General features: G+C 46.5%; 1 protein-coding gene across 1 annotated transcript in view; it reads left to right on the top strand.

Annotated features, from left to right (window-relative positions):
- The window catches only part of GNAO1 (G protein subunit alpha o1), a 149,620-nt gene that overhangs the window by 81,576 nt on the left and 42,085 nt on the right, over positions 1 to 25,959 (top strand). Inside the window, exon 3 of the mRNA XM_058674198.1 lies at positions 8,569 to 8,710. Coding sequence (XP_058530181.1) covers positions 8,569 to 8,710 — 142 coding nt within the window. The remainder of the gene's footprint in view (positions 1 to 8,568; positions 8,711 to 25,959) is intronic.

The raw sequence follows: 25,959 nt of genomic DNA, 5'->3' as shown, positions 1-25,959 counted from the left end.
TCATTTTCTGTCTCACCCCTCTTCCCCACACACAACCTCCAACCCCTACTTACATATACAGAATCACACATACATTCTTTTGTAAAAAAAAAAAAAATGGCTGCAGATGTCACATATTATACTGTAACCAGCATTTTCATTTTGCAGTCCTGCCCAGGTCTAATGTTCTTACAGATTTTAAGGAGCCCTTAATTGCTGCCATGTGGCTCATAAACTTATTGACATCCCTGCGGTTGCTGGCATCTTTCTGTCACTGCCTGACTAGAAGTGTTTGCTGTGAGATAGGCTGGTACATCTTCACCTCCTCTTTGAGGCAGGGGTGAGAGGAGGAGAGGGCAGACTCCATTGCCACATCCCCATTGCTGCTCAGGTCTTCCTGATGAATGGAAACCATTGTCAGTGGTCATAAGAGCCGAGCACTGAGGCCTGACTAACCCAGCCAGCCATTGTGTGTGACTCTCTGTGTCCAGAAGCACACTTGGTATTGTTGGTTGAGGTAGCCTTGACTCAAGAAATTCAGCTTGTCAATCTTTGAGGGTCTCCAAGATGATCACTTGGCAAATGAGCAGATTCTGTGCTCCAGTCCTAAGAGTGCCCCCTCTGCCATCCCATTGTGCCTTGCAAACTCTTTTGCCCTGCAGGCAGTGGTCCTCCCGGCCTCTCTGCCCTATGGGTCTACTCCATATCCATTTCATCAGAAGGACAGACGCAGGCCACCTCTCACTACTGCCTATACCAATTGTAACACTAATAATGATCAGAATAGTATCAGTGATAGAGTCTTGTCCATGCCAGCACTCTTATCAATGTAAACTCACTCTCATGCTCCCAAGCACAACCCAGTGGGTAGCTGCTGGCACCATGTCCCACTCTATTGGATGGGGAAGGAACCCAACACCAAGCAATCAAGGAAACCTGCCAGTCACGCAGCTGGAGTGTGGCTCTAGATCATTGATGGTAGATGGAGGATGGAGAGTGTTCCCAAAGCAGGGTAAAGGGTGCTTAGAAGGGGAAGCAGAAAAGGGGCTTTTAACCCAGCACAGAGAGGGGGTAGAAAAGTCACACATCCAGCAGCTTGGGCCCTGTGAGCTCCAGGACCTCCAGAAATCAGGGGAACTATATGACACTATCTCGGAGGGTCTGTGATTCAGAGAAAGAGAATGATTGTTGGGCAAGATGATCCTCAAAGGTCCCTTCCAGCTCCACAGCCTGTGGTTCTGTGACCATATAAGGCTGCTGTGCCCGGAGAGTCTCAGTGAAGCTAAGTACAGAATCCACCCCTGTGGATGTGGGGCGGCAGCGGGCAGGGGGGAAGACACAGGGGGAAAGGGCCTGAGTCCAGCCCCCGGCAGGATCCTCAGAACAGCAGCAAGAGGAATGGACTGTTGGAGAGGGTTGGGAGTTCCTCTGAGGCTGTCTCTGCCCAGAAAGCACAGACCTGCTCAGGCGGGCTTGGCAGCTGCCCTCCCTCTCTCTCCCCCCATTTCTACTTGAAATCTCCTCTCCCTGCAGCGTTGCCAGGTTTCCAGAGTCCAGCTGTTGGCTTCCTTCCAAAGTCGAATGCTCAAACTGCAGAGTCAGACCCTGCTTATTGCTGCTCCCCATGGCCCAGCTGGTTTGGTGACCTGGAACACACCTCAGAGTCCCTGAGTTGTGGGTGTGCACCAGTGCAAAACCCAGTGTGACCTCTCTTTGCTGCTCTGCTTTGCAGAGATACCCTGACACATGTGCACACACACCCCTGTCTGTTGCTTCTGTTAACGCCTCCACGGAGAGGGACAAATTGGGTGCATCTGTGTACTCTTGGCTGTTGTAGTTGTATGCCTCCTTCTCTGAGCACTGTCGAGGGAAGGCGCATCAGAAGTGGTTAAGATGGGGTGCCAAGGGCTAAGAGCTGTTGGTAAAGACAAAAAAAAAGTAATGTAACAAGCCCAGTGGGAGATGATCTCTGTCATTGCTATATAGTTAGAAACAGTGTTTCCATCACAATCCTTGATCTTGACTGACAGAAACCCAAGTCAAATTAACTTAGGCAAAGACAAGAGGGAGTTATTTGCTCGTGTCACTCAGAAGTGGAGGGATAGAGTTGAATTCAGGCATGGTCAAATTCAGGGGCTCATGTGACGTCTCTGAGGCTGGATTCTGCACTTGGCCAACTCAACCATGCAGATGAAGAACAGTTCATCTGGAGCTGGTGCAGGTTGAGTTGCCATTGGCTGAGGTGTCTCATAGAGACTAACTCCTGCTTTCATGTCCTGGTGTCACATCCAGTACAGACCTGGGCTGTCACTTGGGACAGAATTCACCTGTACTCCATCGCCAACCCTAATCCAGAGGCCTCCTTTCTTTGCCCCACCCTCCAAATAGTTTCTGTTATTGTCTCTTCAAATCCACGAATCTGTTAATTTCATCCAATAAAGTTTTTTTTTCAAATACTATATTTTTATATCTATGTATTCAATTTTGTTCTTCATTCATTTCTTCAGTTTCTCTCATTATCTTCATGGCTTCTTTAACTTCTTAAAAACATTTAAAGTGGCTGTTTTAAAATCCTTATGTACTAATTCCATTATCTCCATCACTTCTGAGTCCGCTTCTATTAACTTTGTTTCTCCCGCATGACATACATATCCCTGCTTCTTTGCATAGGTAGGGATATTTTTATTGGATGTGCAGTTTCACCCTGCTCAGCCAAAGGCTCATAAGAACCCCGTGCCAATGCAGCTCTTTCTCTGCCATTTTCTCCTCTCTGGGATTCTGCCCTTGGAATTCCAGCTGCCTTTTTGGCCTGTGATCTTTATCTCTGGCTGCAGCTCAGTGAGGTGGCTGTGTTCTGCTCTGGCTCTCCTTCCTGTTCTGTTGTCTGATAACCAGCTCAAGGCAGAAAGCCCAGGCAATCACTGTACTCACCTCCTTGCTCCCCTTCTCTCAGGGCCTGGGACTGAGCCAGGCTGAAACCAGAATCCTGCTGCCTGCACTGTCTGTGCCCCAACGTTTGAAAACACTTGTTTCAGAAATTTTATTCACTTTTCTAGTCGCTTATGGAGTGAACTAGCAGTTCCCTCTGAGATCTCTCTGCAGTTGGATGCCAATGATCTGGACTTTTTACCTGCTCTCACAAGAGAGTTTTACACAAGTAGAATTAGGGCTTTCAGAAGTCAATGGGAAATTAATAGGGTCTTTTTGCTCTGCTTAGAAAATACTGTATTATTGAATACACAGAAAATCAGGATGAAGACCCACAACCCAGCACCAGATGGAGTTTTATAACAGATATCATACATGTCCATTGACTGTTGATACCAAATGAATGTGGTATTTACATGAAATGAAATATTATTCAGTGATGAAACGGAATATGCTGCTGAGACACATTGCAAGGATAGGTCTTGAAAACATTCTGCTAACTGGAATAATTCAGTCATAGAATAATACATAGAAATATACTCTACTTGTTTGTGCTCTCCAGAATAGACCAGTTTGTAGAAACAGGATGTAAATTAGTGGTTGCTAGTTGTTGGTGTTAAGAGAAAGAAGTGACTGCTAATGAGTATGAGTTCCTTTCAGGAAAATAAAAAAATGTTCTAAAATTAGATTGTAGTAGGAGAATCAAGATTGCAGACTAGGGTAAGGACACATTTAAACGGACGGAGAAACATTTAATCAGGATGAAGCAGAGAGGACATATTTCAGGAAATAGGAGAGGACAGAACAACAGCAGAGGGGCACCTGGAGACTGACAGACACAGGAAAGCAGCAAAAACAATGATACGATGTTGCAGTGACTGATACTCCAGCAGCATTCAGCTAACGGCAATCTGAACTCCACCAGCAGCCGGAACTCCACGATAAACAAGGTGGGAAGGGACTTTCACTGGGAGTTTTGGAGGTGGACCCAAACAAAGAACTGTCCGTCCTGTTTCTCTGATTTGACCAGGAGCAGAGACAGAGCAGCCGATCACAGACGGGCAGTGCAAAAACAGGGTGGATTTCACAGCCCAGTCTGTGCCCTAGAGCCGAATTTCTGACTCAGTGAACTGCAGCAACGTGGCAATTACAGGTTCCACCCAAGACAGGTCTGGGTAGCCTTCAGACCTGACGACCAGCAGATCAAAAACTCTAGTAGTGGCACATCAGGTGCCATTTTGTACACTGTGGGAAAGTTTAGGACTGCAGGGGGCAACAGTTAATTGCGCATGTGCTGAGCTCACTAGAACTCATTGAATTCAGTCTATTACACTGGTCCAACAGGAAAGTATAGAAAACCATCCCATTACTGTATGATCAAACATCTTCAGTGACCTAGATATGTGTTGGTCTTCATATTTAAAGATCTAAATATAACGGGCCCGGCGGCGTGGCCTAGCGGTTAAAGTCCTCGCCTTGAACGCACCGGGATCCCATATGGGCGCCGGTTCTAATCCCAGCAGCTCTACTTCCTACCTAGCTCCCTGCTTGTGGCCTGGGAAAGCAGTTGAGGATGGCCCAAGGACTTGGGACCCTGCACCCGCGTGCGAGACCCGGAAGAGGTTCCTGGTTCCTGGCATTGGATTGGCACGCAGCACCGGCTGTTGCAGCTCTCATGTCTTCCTCTCTGTCTCTCCTCCTCTCTGTATATCTGACTTTGTAATAAAGTAAATAAATCTTTAAAAAAAAAAACAAATATATTTAATGAAATAATAAAGGAAAATTTTCCTAATCTAGAGAAAGAGTCAGGAAACAGCATCCAGGAAGGGCATAGAACTCCCAACAGGCTTGATCAAAAGCAATCTTCACCAAGACACATGATCATCAAGCTCTCTTCAATTGAACATAAGGAAAAGATCCTTAAATGTACACGTGAAAAAAAATCAATTGACATGCAAAGGAATGACAATTACACTCACAGGAGACCTCTCAAAGGAAATTCTACAGGCCATAAGAGAATGGAGTGATATATTCCAGATTCTAAAAGAAAAGAAATTGTTGGCCCAAGATAACATACCCAGCAAAGCTTTCTTTTGTCTTTGAAAATGAAATAAAATTCTTCCACAGCAAAGAAAAGTTAAAAGAATTTTTCTCTTCCAAACCTGCCCTACAAGTAATACTTCAAGATGTTCTCTTGACAGAGAAGAGGAACAGCACCCAACAAAACCAAAGGCAAGTGTGAAGAACATCCCAGTAAAATGACAACAGAAGACTAAATCAGTGAACAACTCATTGCTAAAATGACAGGACCAAATTACCATGCATACATTTTAACCCGGAATGTAAGTGGTTTAATCTCAAACGTCGTAGATTAGTAGACTGGATTAAAAAACAAAACCCATCTATTTGTTGTCTAGAAGAGACACATTTCATCAGCAGAAATCAGTGGAAACTCATGGATTTTGATTTTTTTCTTGGTAGTTTCATCTCTTTAAAACACTTTTTTCTGATTAAATCCTTGAATGACTCATAGATCATACAGTAGCATCATTTTCTTCAAGAAGGTTCTTGATTCTCTTTTTCATTTCTTCAGCGACACATTAGTCATTCTGTAGCATGTTATTTAACTTCATGATGTTAACCTCTTTTCTGTTCCTGTTGTTGAATTTTTTTGTGGCTTTTCATTTAAGGGGATGTATAGTAGCTGTTTATTGGAGACTGTCTTATGTTATTTAACTTCATGGCATTGTAAATTTCTATTTTTCTTCCTATTGTTGATTTTGTATTGTATTTAAGGGGATTTATAGTAACTAAGAAATGGAGACTAACATATCCAAATGTGAGTATACACTGTAGTATGCATCTCTGCTTCCAGACAAAGATGGACTTAGAATGAAACTGTAGATATATCTTGACAATAGAATACTGGACATATGACTGTGTATGAAGAACTACAATCTAGTAATGATATAGGGGAACTCAATGGAGGGGGTGGAGAATGGGGAGGGGATAAGGAAAATCCCAGGAACCTATGGAACTGTGTCATAAAATGATAATAATAATAATAATAATAAATAAAAGATTTTTTAAAATTAGATTGTAGTGCCCTACCTTGTGACTATACTAGGACACATTGAATTGTGTACTTTGAATTAAATAGATTAAGACAGGCATCTGGCACAGTGGTTAAGTCACTGGATAAGATAACCACATCCATATTAGAACCCTTGGTTTCTAGCCTGGGTCTGCTTCCCATCCAGCTTCCTGTTAATGCATGCCCTGGAGGGTAGCAACTATTGGCTTCGGTACTTGGATCCCTGTCACTAATGTAGGAGACCTGGATTGGGTTGCTATTGTAGGTATTTGAGGAGTAAACCATGTGTCTCTTCTATTTGAAATAAAATTAAAGTTTAAAATGCTAAAAAAGTGGGTTTATTGTGTGGTTTGTAAATTACATCCTTTAAACATTTGTTTATTTGAAAGGGTTACAGAGAAGGGGGCTGGGTGTGACAGAAAGAGAGAGAGGCCTTCCTTCCACTGGGTCACTTTCCCAGATGGCAGCAATGTCCACAGCTGGACCAAGCTGCTAGAGGTGGGCTAGGCTAAAGGCAGGAGTCAGGATTATCATTAAGGTCTCTCATGTGGATATCAGGGATACAAGTAAGCAATCTTCCACTGCTTTTCCCAGGCCAGGGTGAGAAGTGGTGCAGCTAGGACTCAAATTAGTGCCTACATGGGGTGCCAGCACCTTAGGCAGCAACTTTACGCAGTATGCCATTATACTAGCTGCTATAAATTACAGCTTAATAATCTGGGTTTTTTTTTTCAGTAATTGTTAGCAAATTTTCCCTGTGTTAATGGTAAGTATCATATTGAGTGAGGCTGTGATACAGTGGAGTGGAGGCACCAGCTGTCATATTGGCACATGTTCATGTTGCAAGTAGTATCCTACCTTAGACTTTAAAAATCTGACCATAGAAGAGTTAACATATTTTTTTTTTTGTAGGATAACTCACGTTGGAGGCTATTCTTAAAATTAATTTGCTCTTTTGTGATTAATTATAAGAGGATTCTTGCACAGTTTTGGTGTGATCCTCTCTTTCTAGCTTTCCGTCCTGTCCCCAGATCCTTTTTGGCTGTGAAGGTGTATTGAGTAGCTTCTGAGAACTGTGGTGTCACTGCTCAAATCACCAAATATGGATACCACAGTAACTGAATCCTAGCCAAGACTGGAAGAACAGGCAAACTCCTTCTGTTTGCTTTTCTGTTGTCAAAGATGGAGATGGTTATTTGTTCTTGTTAAGTGAATCGTCCTTTGTTCATTAAAAGCACTGTGAGCCTTCTGTGAAAGCAGGATGCGGTGTTCTTTTGTAGATGCCTCACTTCAGCAGTATACCTCCGGGAATATGTAGTGGCCTTCCATATTCATAGGTTCCACACTCTTGGATTCAACCAGTGGCAGCTGGGGGAGTGTTTAATGTAATGGTTAAGCCCTAGTTAGGATTCCTGGAATAGAGTCCCAACACCACTCTCGATGCCAGCTTCCTGCTACTGTGTGTGTACTGTGGAAGGCAGGAGATGATGGTTCAAGTATTTGGACCTGTGTCACTCACATGGGAGACCTATATTGAACTCCCAGCTCCTAACTTAATGGCTCAACTTCAGCTATGCTTCTCTGCCTCTCAGATGTTTTTTTTGTTTGTTTGTTTGTTAATTAAAATTTTGTAGGGCCTGGCATGGTAGCCTCATGGCTAAAGTCCTCACTTTGCATGTGCCAGGATACCATATGGGTGTCAGTTCTATCCTGGCCTATCCACTTCCCAACCAGCTCCCTGATTGTGGCCTGGGAAAGCATTGGAGGAAGGTCCAAAGCCTTGGGATCCTGCACCCACGTGGGAGACCTAGAAATAGCTCCTGGTTCCTGGGTTCAGATGGACTCAGCCCTGGCCATTAGGGCCATTTGGGAATTGAAGCAGCAGATTGAAGATCTTTCTCTCTATCTCCTTCTCTCTGTAGATCTGACTTTCCAATAAAAATGATTTTTGAAAAAACTTTTTAAAATATCTAGGTCCATGCTAAAACAAATGTTTTCCCATGCCATTATTCTCTAAATAATAGTCTAACAGCTATTTAGATAAGATTTACATTGTTTTAGGTTTTATAAGTAACTTACAGTTGAGAAAATATGTGGTAGCTGCATATGAATACCATTTTATATAAGGAACTTCATCTTCCATGAATTTTGGTAATTGAGGGATCCTGGAAACAGTCCCCTGTCAATACTGAAGGATATCTCCACCAAGATTCTGAGTGTGGCTCATAATACCAAAAGTTAACATTTGTTGAATGCTGCCTATAAGTCCCTTGTATTATAAGTGCCTTAAGTTATTATCAATACCTTATCGACTGGTAATTCTTTCACTGTGTGTAGGGAACATGGAAAAACCACATTTATTTTTCCCAATATTAGTTTTCAGGAATTTGGAGATTTTTTTTTTCTCAAATTTTATGGCATTAGTGACTCAATAAGCCATCGTCCCCCTGGGTCCTTGCCCTCTTCCCACCAGGCCAGAGGGTGACCCAGGAACTGTACAAAACGCTGATGCTCTTTATGTTGGGGAAAGACAATACGCTCACTGGGTGTGTGTGGTTTGTCTCCAGGATCATCCATGAAGATGGCTTCTCTGGGGAAGACGTGAAACAGTACAAGCCTGTTGTCTACAGCAACACCATCCAGTCCCTGGCGGCCATTGTCCGGGCCATGGACACTTTGGGCATTGAATATGGTGACAAGGAGAGAAAGGTAGGCCCCTGACCTCTGAAAACACGGTGAAGACAGGACCTAGGTTACTCTATTTGTATGTGCTCTCCAAAACAGCCTCCTGCTTATGGTGCCTTAAAGAATTGGAAGAGCCTATGCTGTCCACAGAAGGCATGCAGTGGCAATTGCCAGCTTAACCCCTGATCCCAATCCACTGGGCAAATTGAGGGCCTTCCAAGGCCGAGTTGTCACTATTAGCAACAGCCAGAGGATTCCAGGGTTTATTGTGCAGATGAGAAAAAAGTTAATGACCACTCAAAGTTGGGGCTGCCACACTGCTGTTTAAAGACCTGCCCTGGGGCAATTAACTTAAACAGGAGAAAAAAATTAACTGAACTAAACAAGCTCTGACTGGCTTCCACCTCCCTCCATAGAACTTTCCTGGCCTTGCTGGGGAGGGGACAGCTGTTAGACTGACTGCCTTTCCTCCTTTACACCCAGGGCTGTGTTTAGTCTCCTGGGAAGGTCTGAGACCTTCAGGGGCTGTCCTTCCTACCGTAAGTCAGGGTTCCAGAACAGGGGCTGTTTGCCATTGAGTTTCCACATGTCCACTAAGTGGTGAATGAGATAAGTATACAAAAGCTTCTTATTTGCAAACGTTTGCATTAACTCCAAGACTGAACTGTATACAGATACACTGGAAAAGCTAAATAAAAGGAGCGGGGGAGAGAAGAAAACGGTCTCAGAGAATTCCATCCAGCCATGTCTCTGTTCCCGGGTGGGTCCTGTGGATCCTGAGGTGTGGAGACGGGACTGCAAGTAAAACCCTCGGGTTCCCAGGCCCTGTTTTGGAGCCTTTGGATGGGCAGCATTAATCTCTGGCTATCATGCCACTCAACTGGACATCATACACACATTTCTTTGCTAAAACTCAGCTGCCTCACTGGGGAAAACCATCCTGGCCTTCTCAGGTCTGATAAGGCATCTGTGACAAATAGCTTTAAATATAAAATTTAATATTTTATGCACAGAATACTAATTCCATGGGAGAAATTAGTCCCACGTCAGGCATTGGTTCCTGCAAGTACTGAGGAATTTGGAGACTGAGAGCATGTCTAAGGCTAGCCTGGGGTGAAAGCCCCTTGCTGCCAGGGAACCTTAGCACCTGTTGCTCCTTCAAGAGGCCACATTGGAAGCTGGCTCTAGGGAGGAAGCACTTGCCCATGACCTTGGCTTTGGCTTTGGTCATAGAGCCTAGAGCCTCTAGAAAGAGGGAAGGGAACAGAGGAACACAGTTTTTCAGTCCTGTTTCCATGAAACATTTTCAAAGGACTTACATTATGCCAGGCATTGTACAAGGTGTTGTGAGCATGGGAATGGGCATGGCAGAAAAGCCAGACAACTCCAAAAAGCCTTTCAGATCTTCAAAATTAACCTGGTTCATGGTAATGTGTTCATGGTAATACGTGTCTTTTGATGAGTATCTTTTAATTGAAAAGATCTGTGCTAAACTTTTTACAAGTGTTTACTCATTTTAATTAGCACATATGTTAAAACCTGGAGCAGGTAGCACCTGACCTAGTCTTCACATGTTGTACAAACCATGAGCCTTTGTATGTCTCTGGCTGCCGTTAGTTAAGGAGGCAACTGGATGATCAGTGGTGCAGAGCACACCCACGCTGACAGGGCTCAGCATTCTCCAGGAGTGTGTGTTCACTACCACTACAAGGCTAACTCTTCCTTGCCCATGATCTTCAGTTCTGTGTATAACCAGGCAAGTCACTGTGACATTGGAGGACTATTCTCTTTCCATTCTGGAAATAAACATGGAATGTTCCCATGGGATTTCTTTTTTCCTTTTTTTTTTTTTTTTTGGCCTGAGTAGAGAGATGATTGCTTGGGAATTACTAAGATTGTGATTCTGTAGGACTATAGTGTGGTGCCCCTGGGAAATAAAGGCCCTTCTCTCCTTTTCCTCTATGGGCTTTCCCTATCAAGTCTGCCCTCTTGTAGCAGGGAGGGGGAAGGTTCCAGTGAAAGGAATCTGAGAACAATGTTGAAACTTCTGGGAGAACCCAGTGGACACAGCAAGTCCAAGCCTACATTTATTCTCATAGATGGCACCATCATAGCCACCTGGGAAGCACAGGCTTATCAAGGCATGATATTCATGCCTGGCAAAGACCTCACAAGTGTTCCTGCTCCATGTTCTTTCTCATACCTACAAGCAGCAGGAGTCAGTATGAGCAAGCAGCTGGACTTAGTGGGAGTGGACTTGCATTCTGTGGAGCTGGGCTGAAGACAGTAGTAATCAATTCTCTCTTGATGGGTAGACACACAAGGCCTGAAAGCACTGCAGTGCCTGATGAAATCAGGAGGCAACTCAGAGCCCAGTTCCTTCCCTTTCCTTTTTCTCAGTAAGTTTCCTCCACTGGGGTGCAGACAGCAAACAAGGCAACCAGAAGTTGACTGCACAGTCTCAGTGGGTCAGAGCTAGGAGGAAAATGAAACAGAAAAGTTGAAAGAGGCTGATTTGGAGGCACAGCTTCTCGGATTTGGGTAGCCATGGAAAGGTGAGGGGATGGAAAGTTCCAAACAAATATGGAGGCCCTGAGAAGTAAATCTGGCACATGTATAGGAAGAAGGCAAAGCTTGGTTTGGCCTGGGCTGCCCACAGCCGGTCAGTTACAGACACCAGATACCCTGACTCCAGGTCAAGGGATCTACATTCTTTCATCTCCTGGACCCCCATGGGCTCCCCACATAAGGGATCTGCCATTTGGATGTTGGAAGAGCTGCCCTACACCTATACCGACCCAGGAAATTAATGTCACAGCATTGTGGATTAATGGGTAAAGAGACTGAAAAAGGGGAAGCAGGTTAGCAAGCTGCAGCAACAGACCACACATAAGATTGGAGTGTCCACATCAACAGGCCAGAAAGAAAAGACAGTAGAGGGGCATGAGGGGACGTGGTGATTAACTGGTTGTTGAGGCAAAAGGATAAGGATCAAGAAATTAAAACTCCACATTTTTGCCTGGAGGGATGGGAACAAGGTGAAACCTTGAGCAGACGGACTGGAGGTGGGGCTGGTCAGGCCTGATGCTTTTGCAGGTAGGAGTGGGCAGCAAGTATATGAATTCAGCAAACTAAAACTCCAGGAAGCAGTGGTTCCAGGATGACAGTGGCTTTTAGTTTGTATGTGTCACGGCCAGTTTTAAACAATTTACATTGTAATTTATAAACAGTTTTTTTTTTTTAATTTAATTATTTGAAAGGAATAGTAGCAGGAAGAAACAGATCTTCTGTCTACCTATTCACTCCCCAAATGGCCAAAGTGGCTGGGATTAGGCCAGACCAAAACCAGAAGCGAGGAACTCCATCCAAGCCTCCTACATGGGTGATCAGGACTCAAATACTTGAACCATCTTCTGCTGCTTTGCCAGGTACAGTTCAGTGAGCTGGTTCAGAAAGTGGAGCAGCAAGGACTTGAATCAGCGCTCTGATATGAGATTCCAGTATCACAAGTAGTAGCTTAACATACTATGCCACAACAACTCCTTGTGCAAGAGTGCTATTGTTTTCCCCGTTTTATAGTGGGAAAAAAATGACCAAGTGGCTTTCCCAGGGTCATTGCAGTATAAAATACACATGTGTTGGTATGGATAGGTGACCTAGTAAAACCTGTAGCTCAGGTCCCACAATATAATCAGGCAAAATAAATCCTCAAAGAATTCCCATTCTTTATGTTAAGTCTATGTAAGAATGTGTAAAGGTATGCCAGGAACAACTCTGTCTTTCTCAAAGATCCTTTCCCATTCTCCCTGTTGCTCCTGGCCGGGAGCGACTGGCTCCCCACATTCTCCAGAGACCCTGTTTGCCACCCCCGGCCTGCAACACCTCCCAGGACTCAGACTCCTTTTCCTTCTCTTCTGCTCTGCCTCTCCCTCTTCCTCTCTCCAGCCTTCCTTGCTTTCTGCCTTCATCTCTCCTTTTTCCCCTGCATATTTTCTTCCTTCTCCCCTTCTGATTCCCTTTTCCCTCCCACCTCCATCATGTGTGAATTGTCATAGTCTCTTAAGTTTTACTCTGTCTTCTGTCGGTAGCCCTGAGCCCACATCTGCCTGTAAAATAACCATAATCCTAATAGCTTCTTCATTTTTATGCTGTGCAAATGAGATAATAAATGTGAAGTGTGTGGGATGGTGCTTATACCTAACAAGTTCCCAACACATGGTTCCTATGGTTCTTGTTTGATTAAAGTTATTGCTGTTATTGAGAAAGTATTGATGAATTATCCTGATGTCAATCTAGTAAGAAATGGGCAAAGTTTTAACTTCATTTTTCAGATTAGAAATGGGAGAATGAGGCATGTACTTCACTGCCTGAGGTCATGGGCCTAAGGACCTGGAACTCCTACCTGTTGCATTCTGTTTCACAAAGGGGCTTCGTTAGAGATTGCCTCCTCCTCCCGACTTCCCCTAAACACACACACACACACACACACACACACACACACAGAGTAGTTCTTTGGGGATGCAGAATCACATTTCGCACTTAGTTTCCAGAATGTCATTGGATCCCCACTGGTAAAAGAAATATGGCATTTGAGTCAGACAGTGGAACTGAGAACACTATCTTTTTTTCATCATGGAAATATTGTGGTACCATCTGCACAATGCTGTTCACCTTGTGGTTTGCATGAATTCTAAAGCAGACACAAATAAGAATGCTATCCAGTTTGCATTTGTCTATGTTCCATTAGCCTCGAGGTATTTCAGTGGTAGATGTCAGATCTGAGAGGCAGGCCTCATCTGCTCATACCCTACACCTGAGGCCAAGATAAGGCATGTACACTTGTTGTATATGCCAACCCACCCTGTCTAGTCCCAACCCTATCCCTGTCATGACCCTTTACCTGCCTACATTAATAGAGCTGGAAATTCCTCCATTCACAGCACCTCATACTGTTGCCCCATTTTGTCGATGGAACACAATAGGCCCCCTCTGGTCCAAGAGACTTATTCAAGAAGTATGTGGCAGACTCCGGACTAGAACTTTAGTTTTTAGTTCACTCCTAAATCTCTGGATATCAGTTATCTTTCCCTCTCACCTGATAGTCTCAAATAAGCCAGCCAACTTAGGGTCTCATGATTTTTTCCATTTGATGCATCCACGAATTCTCACTTCCTAGGGAACTGTGCATATAGTAGCAAAAGATGGATACAAGGAGGGCATCCCTTGAGTAAGAACGTGGACTGGTAGCTTTGCCCAAAAGCACCTGCCAACTTTGACACTCCAGTTCTCCAGGACAGTGCGGCCTGGTCATCTTGTTCTGTGTTGTCAGGCTCCAAAGCCTCTGCTTTGTGGAGAGGCATCCCTGATTTATGCCTTGCTGTAAGGAGCCCCAGACCTGCCTATGGGTACTTTGTTCCAGGATGGCAACACCAGTGACTCTGGCTGGCTCTCAGAGAACTGACATCTGCAAAATGGAAAAGGAGGGGAAGAGACTCAAGTCTCAGGTTCTTTAGCTGTCTTTCAGATGCCCTCCTCTTTGGGTCTTGGGTTTCATCAGGTGAAACTGGCTCTTCCCCTGCACTGTACCCCATCGTTCTCAAGTCCCACTCCAGGCTGCTTTCAGCCCTGTTTTTGCATGGTTGTCCTACTTCTTGTTCAGGCTGGAAGTTGGGGACAACAAGTCAGTCTTGTTCTTCGGAAAGTTGTCCACATCAGCATGCACAGTGCCTGGCCGGATCAGTGAACCAGTGAGGCTGCACATGATTCCATTTAAGGTACTAGGCAAAACCTGTGAACAGGACGGACATGGTCTCTGCATAGAAGGGCTGCATCCATGGTAGAAGGAGTAAAAGAGTCAGAGTGTACTTCTTTTTCATGCTTTCTTCATCAGTAACCTGAGCCAGGGTAGCTGGATTTGTCTCTTGCGTCAACCTACTAATTCTTGCATTCGTACATTCATCTCAGACCCTGAAGGGCGCAGGCCAAGGGAGCAGTCTTGCCAGCAAACTGGATTTTTCGTTTTCATGAAAGTGCATGGTGGAAGCCTTGGGAAGCACATGAGGCAGTAGTGGAGGCATAGGCTTTGGGGGCTGAGCTGCCCAACTCCATTTCTAGCTCCTGTGCTTCCTGTGTGAGACACTGGATGATGAAGAAATAATAACAGTAACCTACCTCAACATATTGCCTAAGGATAAATGACTCAAGAGGAGCAAGCCCTCAAAGCAGGGCTTAGCACAGAGTAGATAGCCAGTATTAACTTGATGAGCCCTGAAGGAAAGGATACCTGCCCTAATTTTAAAACATTGATTGGACATTTTGTAGACAGAGGGAGTCATGAAGCAGTCATTAAAACAGTGATGCACTACCTAGAAACCTGTAACACTTCTCAATTTTAAAATCATTGTCTACAGTAAACAACTCCCTTTCTGGGAGGAAAAAAAAACAGAGGTGCACGTGAGGGCCTGAGAGCATACACAGGAAGAGCCTGTCTTGAGTTCTGACCTGTTGTTAGCTGTCTGTCATAGAGGAATGACAGGATGGCTGAAAGAGTCCTAAACAAACCCACTTCTCCTATGGTTGGCATTGCATGAAGATGTTTTAATGAAGGGAAGATGGAGTTCTGAAGGAAGGCCAATGTGGCAGCCTGGAGGTCAGGACCATCAGTGGCAGAATGTGAGGTGAGGCAGGGGCCAGCCAATGAGAACAGCTTGTCCAAGTAGAAGAAATTTTGCCTTTGTAACTAGCCCAACAGGGAGCTGTGGCAGGTTCTAGGCAAGGCCAAGGCACAGCTTGCTTTGGAGAGGCTTACCATGGTTATGTGGAGAATGGATGGATGGGCAGCATGAGTGGCAACAAGGAAAGGTGCTGAGAGGCTGTTGCAGGTTTGTAGAAAGTGAACTGGGGCTTGCTCTGGGCCTAAATGCTCTCCATCTGACGTGGAGCCCCTGTGCTGTGTCACCCTGCTGAGCCATGGACTCCTTTGGGCACACTGCCTGGCAGAGCATGCAGAACCCTGCAGATGTCTTTCTGTTGGAACAAATAACACAGTTCACCGCTCATACCCACTGCAGATGCGCCCCAGACCTGAGCACAAGGGCAGCCCTGGCCTACCTGCCTTGGGCATCCTTGGGGGAAGCCTTTTCCAGAGTCTGTGGATCCAGAGAGCCTCCCCATCTCAGCCCCATCCCTGGCTTCTAAAAGAGGGATAAATCTATATTTACCAGTTAACTACGGACTGGGAGCCCTTGTAATGCTGCATGCTCTACTGAACACAGCATGAACAGTTCACTACCACTGGCACCCAAAGGCCCTTTCTGGCCAAGACAGCAAACTTGCATCACCCACAAGCGTTGGCAGGTGCCAGTGCTCACTTCTTCCTCTCAAATCAGCACAGAGCAGCTGATGGCTTTGTGAGAAGTTGTGGATTAGGAGCAATTGCACAGCCAAACTCACTTCCCCCAGTGTCTCTGGTCTAAGGTCCCCAGGGCACAGTCCTGAAATAGCTCACTGCTGAATAAGGTCCAGATTTTTCCAGCTCAGTGGGGGCTCTGCCGCTTCTTTCCCAGCCCTCTGTCTTTCTTTTCCCTTCTCCCTCTGCACTTCCTACAGCAGACCCTGTCTGTACCTGGGGCCAGGACCAACTGGTTCGTCTTGTTGGCAACTGGTCAAAGTGAGAAAGATTCGCTCCCCAGGCAGCTCTCTGGGCACAGTCCTTCTGAGACTGGAGCCACACTGGGATCTTCAGTGTTGTTTTCAGAATTTGAGTTTGTGGGTCTACAGAGGGAGACCACAGTCCTGGACACTTCCCTCCCAGAAGCCCGGGAGTGAGGGTGGGGTGCTGTTCTCTGTAGCAGGAATCCTGCCACTGGGGGAACCAGTGTCTTCTCCAGAAGACCCTCCGGTCATCCTTGAGGGGAAGCTCTTGGGTTGGTGGGCCTAAAGCATAGGCCCAGGAGTCAGGCAAGCCCAAGAGAAAAGCTGGTCCCCTCTGCTTTTAGCTATGGGACCTCAGGCCAGTTCCTTAATTTTCTTTTCTTTTTTTTTTTTTTTTGAAAGATTTATTCATTTTATTACAGCCAGATATACACAGAGGAGGAGAGACAGAGAGGAAGATCTTCCGTCTGATGATTCACTCCCCAAGTGAGCCGCAACGGGCCAGTGCACGCCAATCCAAAGCCGGGAACCAGGAACCTCGTCCGGGTCTCGCACGCGGGTGCAGGGTCCCAATGCATTGGTCCGTCCTCGACTGCTTTCCCAGGCCACAAGCAGGGAGCTGGATGGGAAGTGGAGCTGCCGGGATTAGAACCAGTGCCCATATGGGATCCCGGTGCTTGCAAGGCGAGGACTCTAGCCGCTAGGCCACGCCGCCGGGCCCAGTTCCTTAATTTTCTTAAACCTCCATATCTTCCCTCTGTAAAACAGAAACATCACTGTACATCAGCCAGCACACCAGCTCACCTACTGTTAAAGACCCCACCAAATGATGGTGGGATCATTGAGCAGCCCAGAGGAAACACAGGGTGTGGCCCTCTGGCTTGTTGCTTTGTTCCACTCGGGATCTCCAGCACAGGTCCATGAGGCTGCTGCAGCTGCCCTTTCTAGTTAGTAGCAAAGGGAGAGGGAACCAGGGAAGTGTCCTCCAGAAAGTCTTGAACGTTGAGCTGAGGGGTGACCAGTCTCCATGGTGTAAATTTTGAGGTGTCTGAGCTGTAGCAAGTGCTGGGAGCAAAGTATTCTCCCTTGGGGATAATGTGGCTAGTGGAAGTCGCTCTGGAACTGGTCGCCTCAGAATCATTTTGCTTCAGATGTGCTGTTATCCAAGGCCTCAGAAATCCCCTCGCCCCAGACTCTGGGGAGCTAGCCTCACTCTGCAGAGCAGGAATCTCTCCTTGCCTGGGCCCACAGGGTGGACCTACATCTCTTTCTGGGGCAGCATCCACAAAGATCCTTTCTTTTGGTGCACTCCCCACCTTGCTGGCCACCCAGTTCTCCTGACACAGCCCTTCATTGTGTATCCACATGCCTCCCAGTTTGTGGCAGCCCCATGGAGCCCAATCACACAAACTCTCTGCAAGAGCGCTTTGCTGCAGCAGACAGCTTTGGGCCAGGCTCTGCTAGTCCCAGGTTCCTCACAGGTTAGGAGCAGGATACGACCAAGCAAGCTCTTGTGTTCTTGAAGAAATTTGGGAGCCATGGTTCACAAGACAGTCTCAGGGGCCTTCTGAGCCTACAGCCAGGAAGCCTGTTGACATGTGTCTTGTCCTGTGCCTCCCATACTTTTCCCCTTATCATCCTGTTGACTTACATAACCATTCTCTGGGGGACATGTTGCCCTCACCCATCTCCTTCCTTTCATTGAGGAGACACTGAGGTACTGGCCCAAGATTGTGCCTCCAAGCAACTATAATGGGGTGAGAACCAGGCCTCCTTTTTCTAGGCTAGAAATTCCCCCACGTATGCCCTTCTTCCTTGTCCTGTAGGTAGTAAAGCCACACTCCCAATTCCCAGTAATCTTGTAAGTCTGCCTTCTCTGCCCACCCCCAATCCCTGTGCCATGTACTCCTTCACATCTGCTGTACCCACATAGTAACTCCTGTCTGCTGCTCTTGTCACCACTGCCCCTACCATATTCAGGCCTTACGGGATGGGTCAGCATGTACCTGAGAATGAAGCATCCAGGCTTCATTCATTGCCAACCAATACCAAGAGGAGCTCAAGGTTACAGCTCTAAGACACCTCCACCTGCACTCTGGCAGCCATGGGTACTGATTGTCTCAGAGCACATCCTTTGATGCCACATCCTAGTTTCTTGCCGCAACCATGATTGATGTATAAGTTCTGTTATTATCCTGCTTCTGCAGTGGAGAAAGCTGCCATTGGGAGGGTACCAGCCCCAAGTTACACCACTAGTAAGCAGTAGCATAGCCTGCTTCAGACCCAGCTTTCCCATCTGGAAAATCATTGGCAACCCCATTCTGGGACCAGGCACTGAGCCCTGCACATAGTCAATAACCAGAGAGTACTGAAGAACCAGGAAGAGGCCGTCATGAACCTGCATCAGAGTCACTCTGACGTCAGCCACACCACCAGCTGGCCAGTCATGCCATGGTTACCCCAGGCTTCGCGCAGATGAAGCATAGAAGCCAGCAGCAATGAATGCCTGTCTGTCCCCAGAAGCTGTCTCTGCCACCTCGCTTGCTCTTGGGGCCTGGCCAGCCGCCAGGGTGAGAAGGTGGTAAGACTGCTCCGAGTGTTCCCATTTGAGCCGGATGGCAGCCCAGACAGAACACATCCATGGGCTCGAGGTCTTTGAAGCATCCTGGCTGTGGGGAGGGGAGGATTAGGCCCAGCTCTGTGAGAGCAGGGGAGAGAGCTTGCAGCTTCACAGCCCTCATCATCCAATGTGAGAGTGGCCACTGTGGGGTCCTCCTTCCTCCAGGGTGGCTTTTCTGCAGGCAGGACAGGAGCCCAGGCAGATTGAGGACCCCAGGAAGGGGCTGGAGTCTTTGTCAGCAAACCAGAGGCATGCCAGGCCTAAGCTTCAGTGGTGTCATGGAGCATACTGACCCTTCACAGGAGAACCAGACTCCTGGCTCTCCCTGCCCGTGCTGACCATGTGCCCTCCAGGTCTCACTCTCCTCAACCAGGGAACCTGAAGAAGAAGACCCAAGATCTCCCATCCCCCTTTCCACCCCCTCTTCAGTTCTATAAATTCTAAAAAGTTCTAAAAATTCCTGTGACAGAACTTAATTGCTAAGTTTAGGTGATTGCCATGCACAAGACTCTTCCTTTATATCCTGAAGAGAAAGAAAGCTCAGAGTGTCATAGGAGGGAGACACGTGCTTGCAGTTGAAGATTGACTTTCTGGCAAGAAGGGAGTTGAGGTTCTGACAGCTGCCAGATCTTAGCAGCAAAAGCAACCCTGCAGGAGAGGGAGCCTTTTGTGCACATCTAACCCTTCAGCTTGGGACCAAGGTCTAGGTGAGCAATTGAAGATATAGGGTGCGGTCTGTGTCCAATGGGAACACCTGTGTGGATCAGCATACACAGGCTGCTGAGCCATGAGGGTGAAGCCACTAAATCAGGCAGAAAAACACTGTCAAGTGCGACCATTGCTGCATCTGTGTCAAGGGTAACCATGTCTCGAGGATGCAAGAGGAGATGAATGGCTGAACAGAGCTGTCATTTGCGGTCTGATCAGCTTGAAAGGCTCCAGGGTGGCAAGGGAGGGAGGGTGAATTTCAAGAGCTGCAGCTCTGCAAGACCGAGATGGCAGAGCAGACGGAGCAGGCTTAGGGTGGGGGTGTGAAGGCCAGGCAGTCCTTTGGGCAGCTGGGCAAGGGTACTGTCAGAAACATTTTGCACATGTTTTGCTGACTGGCCCATGGTCCAAACCCAGAGCACATGGGCAAGTGTCCCATGGCACCATCAGGGCACCAGAGGCTCAAAGCAGTGTGGGAGCTGCTGTTGTGCACCCCTGTCTTGGTCATCTCTCCCCTATTGCCATTCCTACCCCCAAAATCTGCACTGCATGCAGCCGCCAAGTGAGCTTTTAAAAATGCTTAGCTAATCCACCGTTTAAAAGCCCTCAGTGGCATCCTTTGCTCCCAGGATAAAGCACTGCCTTATCTCCTGCAGCTGCTGCCACAGGCTCTGCTGCTGATTCTCTTTAAATGCTGCAACCTCCTGGCCTCAAAACCTCCAAGTGAGCTCTCTCTCTGCAGGGGCCATTCTTCACCTCCTGCAGACCAAGGCTCTGCTGTCACCTCCTGGCAGCCTTTACTGGCTCCCCACACAGGCTGGACCTTCTAGTCCTGACCCTTCAGAATCCTGGGAGCTCTTTTGGGGCCTGCACACAAAGAGTAAGAGTGTGTGTGTGTGTGTGGAGAGAGAGAATATCTGATTAATGGATATCTGATTAGAGGATAGGGCCAGGGCATATTTGATCCCTGTTGGAATCCCCTACCAGCACCCAGCACAGGGCCTGGCCTGATGTGGGTAGCTACTCTATTAAAGCTGTTTTAAAAGTTGAGTTACTGCCCATGAGATGCTGGGTGGTGATGGAGTTCCAGGGTCATGGCTTTAGCCTGACCCAGCCCTCTTTTTCCAGTCTTCAATTAAATAAATGAATCTTAAAATAAAAGAAAAAGGAGAGAAAGAAACTGACGACTCTGACAGGCTGCTTTGAGAAGTCGCATTCCAAACTCATTCTGAATCTTAGCAATCTGATTTTTACCCATTGTGCTGCTCTTATTGGGCAGGGAATCACAAAGGAAATAGAAAACAACAGGTTAGGTATGCAAACCTCTGAGTTGAAGACCAGTTCTCCCCCTGACAAGCTGTCTGACTGTAGGCAAGTCACTTGAATTCTCACAGCCTCGGTTTGCTTATTTGTTTACACCTGTGACAGCTGCTCCACAGCTGGGATGTCCAGAGCTCAGGCAACATGGTGGAAGCGAAAGGCTTTTGTCCTGGGCCCAGGGCTTGTACAGAGCAAAGGATTCCTACCTACAGGATGCTTACTGAAGAGCTGTACAATTGGCAAAGGCCTATGCTTGTGCCAGTTATCAAGGGCCAAACTCAGGCAGTGCATCACAAAGACTACATTATTCCCTTCCTGCTGTCCCCGCCTTTAACATTTACTTACTTACTTATTTATTTATATTGGAAAGGCACATCTACAGAGAGAAGGAGAAACAGAAAGTTCTTCCATCTGCTTGTTCACTCCCCAAGTAGCCACAATGGCCAAAGCTGAGCTGATCCAAAGCCAGGAACCAGGAGCTTCTTCCGGGTCTCCCACATGGGTACAGGGTCCTAAGGCTTTTGGGCAAGTCTCTGCTGCTTTCCCAGGCCACAAGCAGGCAGCTGGACTTGGGCTATCTTCCACCACTTTCTCAAGCACATTAGCAGGAGCTGGACGTGAAGTGCAGCAGCTGGGACTTGAACTGATACTCACATTGGGTGCTGGCATCAAAGATAGAGGCTTAACCCAATGTACTTCAATGCTACTCTGTTCTTTGTTAAAAAGAAAAAAATATATATATATACTTATATATTTGTTTGAATGGCAGAGTGACGAAGAGGGAGAGAAAAATATCTTCCATGTTCTAATTCACTCCCCAAATGCCCAAAGCTGCCACAGCCCAAACTAGGAGTCAGAATCTCCATCTTGATCTCTCATGCAGATACTTGAGCCATCTGCTGCCTCCTGGGTTATGTTAGCAGGACACTGAATCACAAGCATAGAGTAGCTGTAACTTGAGCCAACCACACCAATACAGGTGTCCCAAGTAGTAACCTAACCTATTGCACTGCAGTGCTAGCCTAGGCCACCAATTTTTTTTTAAGATTTATTCATTTTTTGGGTCCAGCGCGATAGTGTAATGGTTAAGGTCCTCGCCTTGAATGTGCCAGGATCCCAGATGGGCACCGGTTCTAATCCCGGCAGTTCCACTTCCTATCCAGCTCCCTGCTTGTGGCCTGGAAAAGCAGTCAAAGACGGCCCAAAGCCTTGGGACCCTGCACCCACATGGGACACCTGTAGGAAGACCCTGGCTTCTGCTTTTAAAAAAAAGATTTATTTATTTTTTATTGGAAAATGAGATTTACAGAGGGGAGTAGAAGCAGAGAGATAGATCTTCTGTTCATTGTTTCACTCCCCAAATGGCCACAACAGCCGAAGCTGCACCAATCGAAAGCCATGAGCCAGGAGCTTCTTCTGGGTCTCTCATGCAGGTGCAAGGTCCCAAGGCTTTGGGCCATCCTCAACTGCTTTCCCAGGCCACAGGCAGGGAACTGGATAGGAATTGGGGCAGTCGGGACATGAACCAGTGCCCATATGGGATCCTGGCACATGCGAGGTCAGGACTTCAGCTGTTAGACTACTGCGCTGGGACCCCACAGTTTCTTCAACTGATGAGTAGAAGCATCACCACCTGCCCAAGCACCATACAGGAGAGAAGGAACAGTCATGCCTGAGACACATGTGACAGGCGATGCCCACTGAAAGCTGATGGTGCGTCTTCCCAAGGCTGTGTCCTTCCTAAGGCAGGGCATAGTCCGGCACCCCCCAAAAAAAAACCCATCCTTGTTAGCAGCCACTCTTCCTTCTCCCACCCTGAAACCCTGGTAATTAGCAGTCTGTCTGTAGTCTGTATGGATTCGTCTGTCTGGACATTTCATAAAAGTGGAATCATGTAATGTGTGATCTCTTATGCCTGGCTTCGATCACTTAGTGTAGCGTTTTCAGTATTTGTCCAAGTTGCAGCTGAATAGCATTCCATGGTGTGGATCTACCAGATACTGTCTATCCATTCTTTGGCTGATGGACAGTCTAGGTTGCTTCCACTTTGGGGCTGCTATGAATAATGCTGCTGTGAGCATTCAGGAAGAAGTTTCTGAGTGGACTCATGTTCGTTTCTCTTGGGTGTATAACTAAGAGCTGAACAGATGGGTTATATGGTGATTCTATGTTTAACTTCCTGAGGCACTGTCAAACTGTTTTTCTGAAGTAGCTGCGCCATTTTGCACTCCCATCTTTAATGTATGAAGATCCCAGTTTCTCTGAATTTGCTTGTTATTCTCCATTGCTTTTATTATAGCCATCCTAGTGGGTGTGAAATGGTAATTTAGCATGGCTTTAATTTGCATTTCCCTATTGACTAATGATGTTGAGTATCTTTTTATGTTTTTAGCCATTTGTACATCTTCTGAGGAGAAATGTCTATTCAAAACTTTTTGCCTAATTTTTAATTGGATCATTTTTTCTCATTGTTGAGTTGTTTGAGTTTCTCATATACATTCTGGATACAAGTTCCTCATCAGAGATAAGATTTGCAAGTATTTCCTCCTGTTCTGTAGGTTGTCTTCCCACTGTTTTGTTGGAGTCTTCTTTGATGTCTGTGCCTACTCTGTCCTTGCACCCAGGCTCCCTCTTTTCTGAGCCTATTCATGTATCTGTCTATTTAGGCTACCGTAATGAAGTATCTGGTCATTTGCAAAGGGCAGACGTGTGTTGGAGGTAGGAATGCCAGGGACCAGATCACAAGCAGACTCGGTACTTCTTCAGGTCGTACTTTTTGCTGCACCCATGGTGCCTGTTAATGCACATCCCTTATGGGGCAGAAGGGGCAGATGATCTTCCGTTCTTGAGCATCTGCTGTGCCTTTACTAGCCCCCCATTATGTTTCCATAACAGTCTCAAAAGATATCATATCTTTCTACTCTTTGAATACATTGGAACCAGAACTAGGGTTTGGAATTTAAAATGGAGCCAACCAGTGTGTCTGACCACACAGAGCATACATGACTCAATGGGTCATAAGTTTACCTCTGCTGCTCTGTTTGGTAAGTGTTGATTACAATTATTAGAGAATGTGTTAATACATTCTTAGGTGTAAGCCCCAGCATGGTAACAATGGAGGTTCCTGAGCACTCTGGAAAATATGCAGACTCATCCATTCTACCAAACATCCCTGGAATCTCAGTGACTCTTCATAGTAAAAGATTCATTCTTGCCTACGTCACAGTCTGATGTGAAAATGGTAGGGAGTACTCTCTCCCTGGCAGGCAGAAGCCAGCTCCTTTCCTGTGGTCTGTGGCTTCACCATCCCCCTCAGCCTTAGCTTGGGGTCATCTGCTGGACTCTGGACATCAGACTAGCAACCAGGGAAGGGAGAACACATGGATAGTTGCTGGGGAAGTTTTGGAAGCCACATTTCATTCTCCAAAGTTGGTATCATGGTCACTCTTAGTGCAGGAGGATCCACAGAATTCCTCACTGTTACCTTAGGAAAAGGGGATACCATGCTTTTGTCAACAGTCTCTGGTTCAGTGCTCAGTTATAAATTTTAGCTCAATGACTGCCAGATCACAGAAGCACTGCCTCTAATATGGTTTTTAAAAAAAAAAATCTGTTGTCTTGTCTTTGCCTGTTACCTGTTCCTCACTTGGACCCAGATTAGGTTGTCAGGGCAGAGCAGTTAAACAGTATCACTCCTCTGTGACATGGCAGAGGAAATCTGCAGAATCACTTGTCAGGGATTGTTGTGGAACTTCCCCCTTCTCACTCTGCCTCCTGCATCCCAGCTGTCTAAAAATGATTGTCCTTCTGATGCCAACATACACAATAGCTCTGGAACTTTGCTACCAGGCAGTATTCTGGGATTCATCTATGTTATGCCAGTGTTCCTCCAATGTGGAACATGTTCTTTGGTAGAATATGAAATTGAATGGTATATGGGTAAATTATACCTGGATTTTATTAAGATTGATTTTATTTATTTGTAAGACAGAATGATACAGAGAAAAGGAGAGACTGAGCTTCTCATCTGCTGGTTTACTCCCCAAATGGCCCCAGCAGTCAGGGCTGAGCCAGGCTGAAGTCAGCAGCCAGGAACTCTATCCAGGTCTCCAGTGTAGGTAGCAGGGGCCAAGCACTTGGATCATTACCCATTGTCTTCTCAGGCACGTTAACATGAAATGGAGCAGCTAGGACTCAAATCAGGCACTACACAGGATGCCTGTGAAGCAAGCAACAGCTTTAACACCATGTGCCACAAACTGGCCTATTTCTACTTTTAGAGTTGTATACCGTTTTTTACTATGTGTTTTTAAAAATCACTAATACCTCCATTTTGAGCATTGGGAATCTCTTTCTATGTATTTCTGTTTGGCTGTGAGATATCTTCATCTGAAGGTAGGGAAATGGCATTGAAGATGGAACTTATGGACACTGGAATCAGACAGTCCTGGGTCCTAGTTCCAGCTCCATGGCTCACAAGTGGGCAGGAGCCTCACCTCTGCTGAGTCTTGCTTTCTTGGGTAGTTGTGAAGATCAGATGAGATGATGATCCTAAAGCATTCTCAGCCCCGGGGACCCAGCATCCAGCAAGGGTACACAAAAGCCAAGCTGTCCCTGATAGCAGCCTTGTTGCTAAGACCCGTGAGCTCCCCAAGCCCACCCCATGCAAAACCAGGCCATACAAGCAGGCTCCTTCTGCCTGCCTTCTTTAGCTGGAAAATACCACCTTCTCACTGATACAAGCTGGAACCCTGGGCTCCTCCCTGCCCTCCCATGTCCCCGACATTGTTTGAGGATGTCTCTTAAATCATCCCCTGCCGCTGTCTGATCAGACCACTGCCCTGGTCTGGCAACCTTGCCTCCCCCCTAGTGCTTCTGGAATAACTCCTTACCAAATTCTTCCGTTTCCCTTGCCTCCTTGCTTTCCACCCTGCATGCCACTGCCACAACTGCCAAAGCCTTCCTTTTCAAA

This window comes from Ochotona princeps, chromosome 16 (genome assembly GCF_030435755.1).
Source record: "Ochotona princeps isolate mOchPri1 chromosome 16, mOchPri1.hap1, whole genome shotgun sequence".
In the NCBI taxonomy this organism is placed as follows: Eukaryota; Metazoa; Chordata; class Mammalia; order Lagomorpha; family Ochotonidae; genus Ochotona; species Ochotona princeps.
The sequence above is the reverse complement of the archived record's forward strand: the minus strand, read 5'-3'. Positions and strand labels throughout refer to the sequence as shown.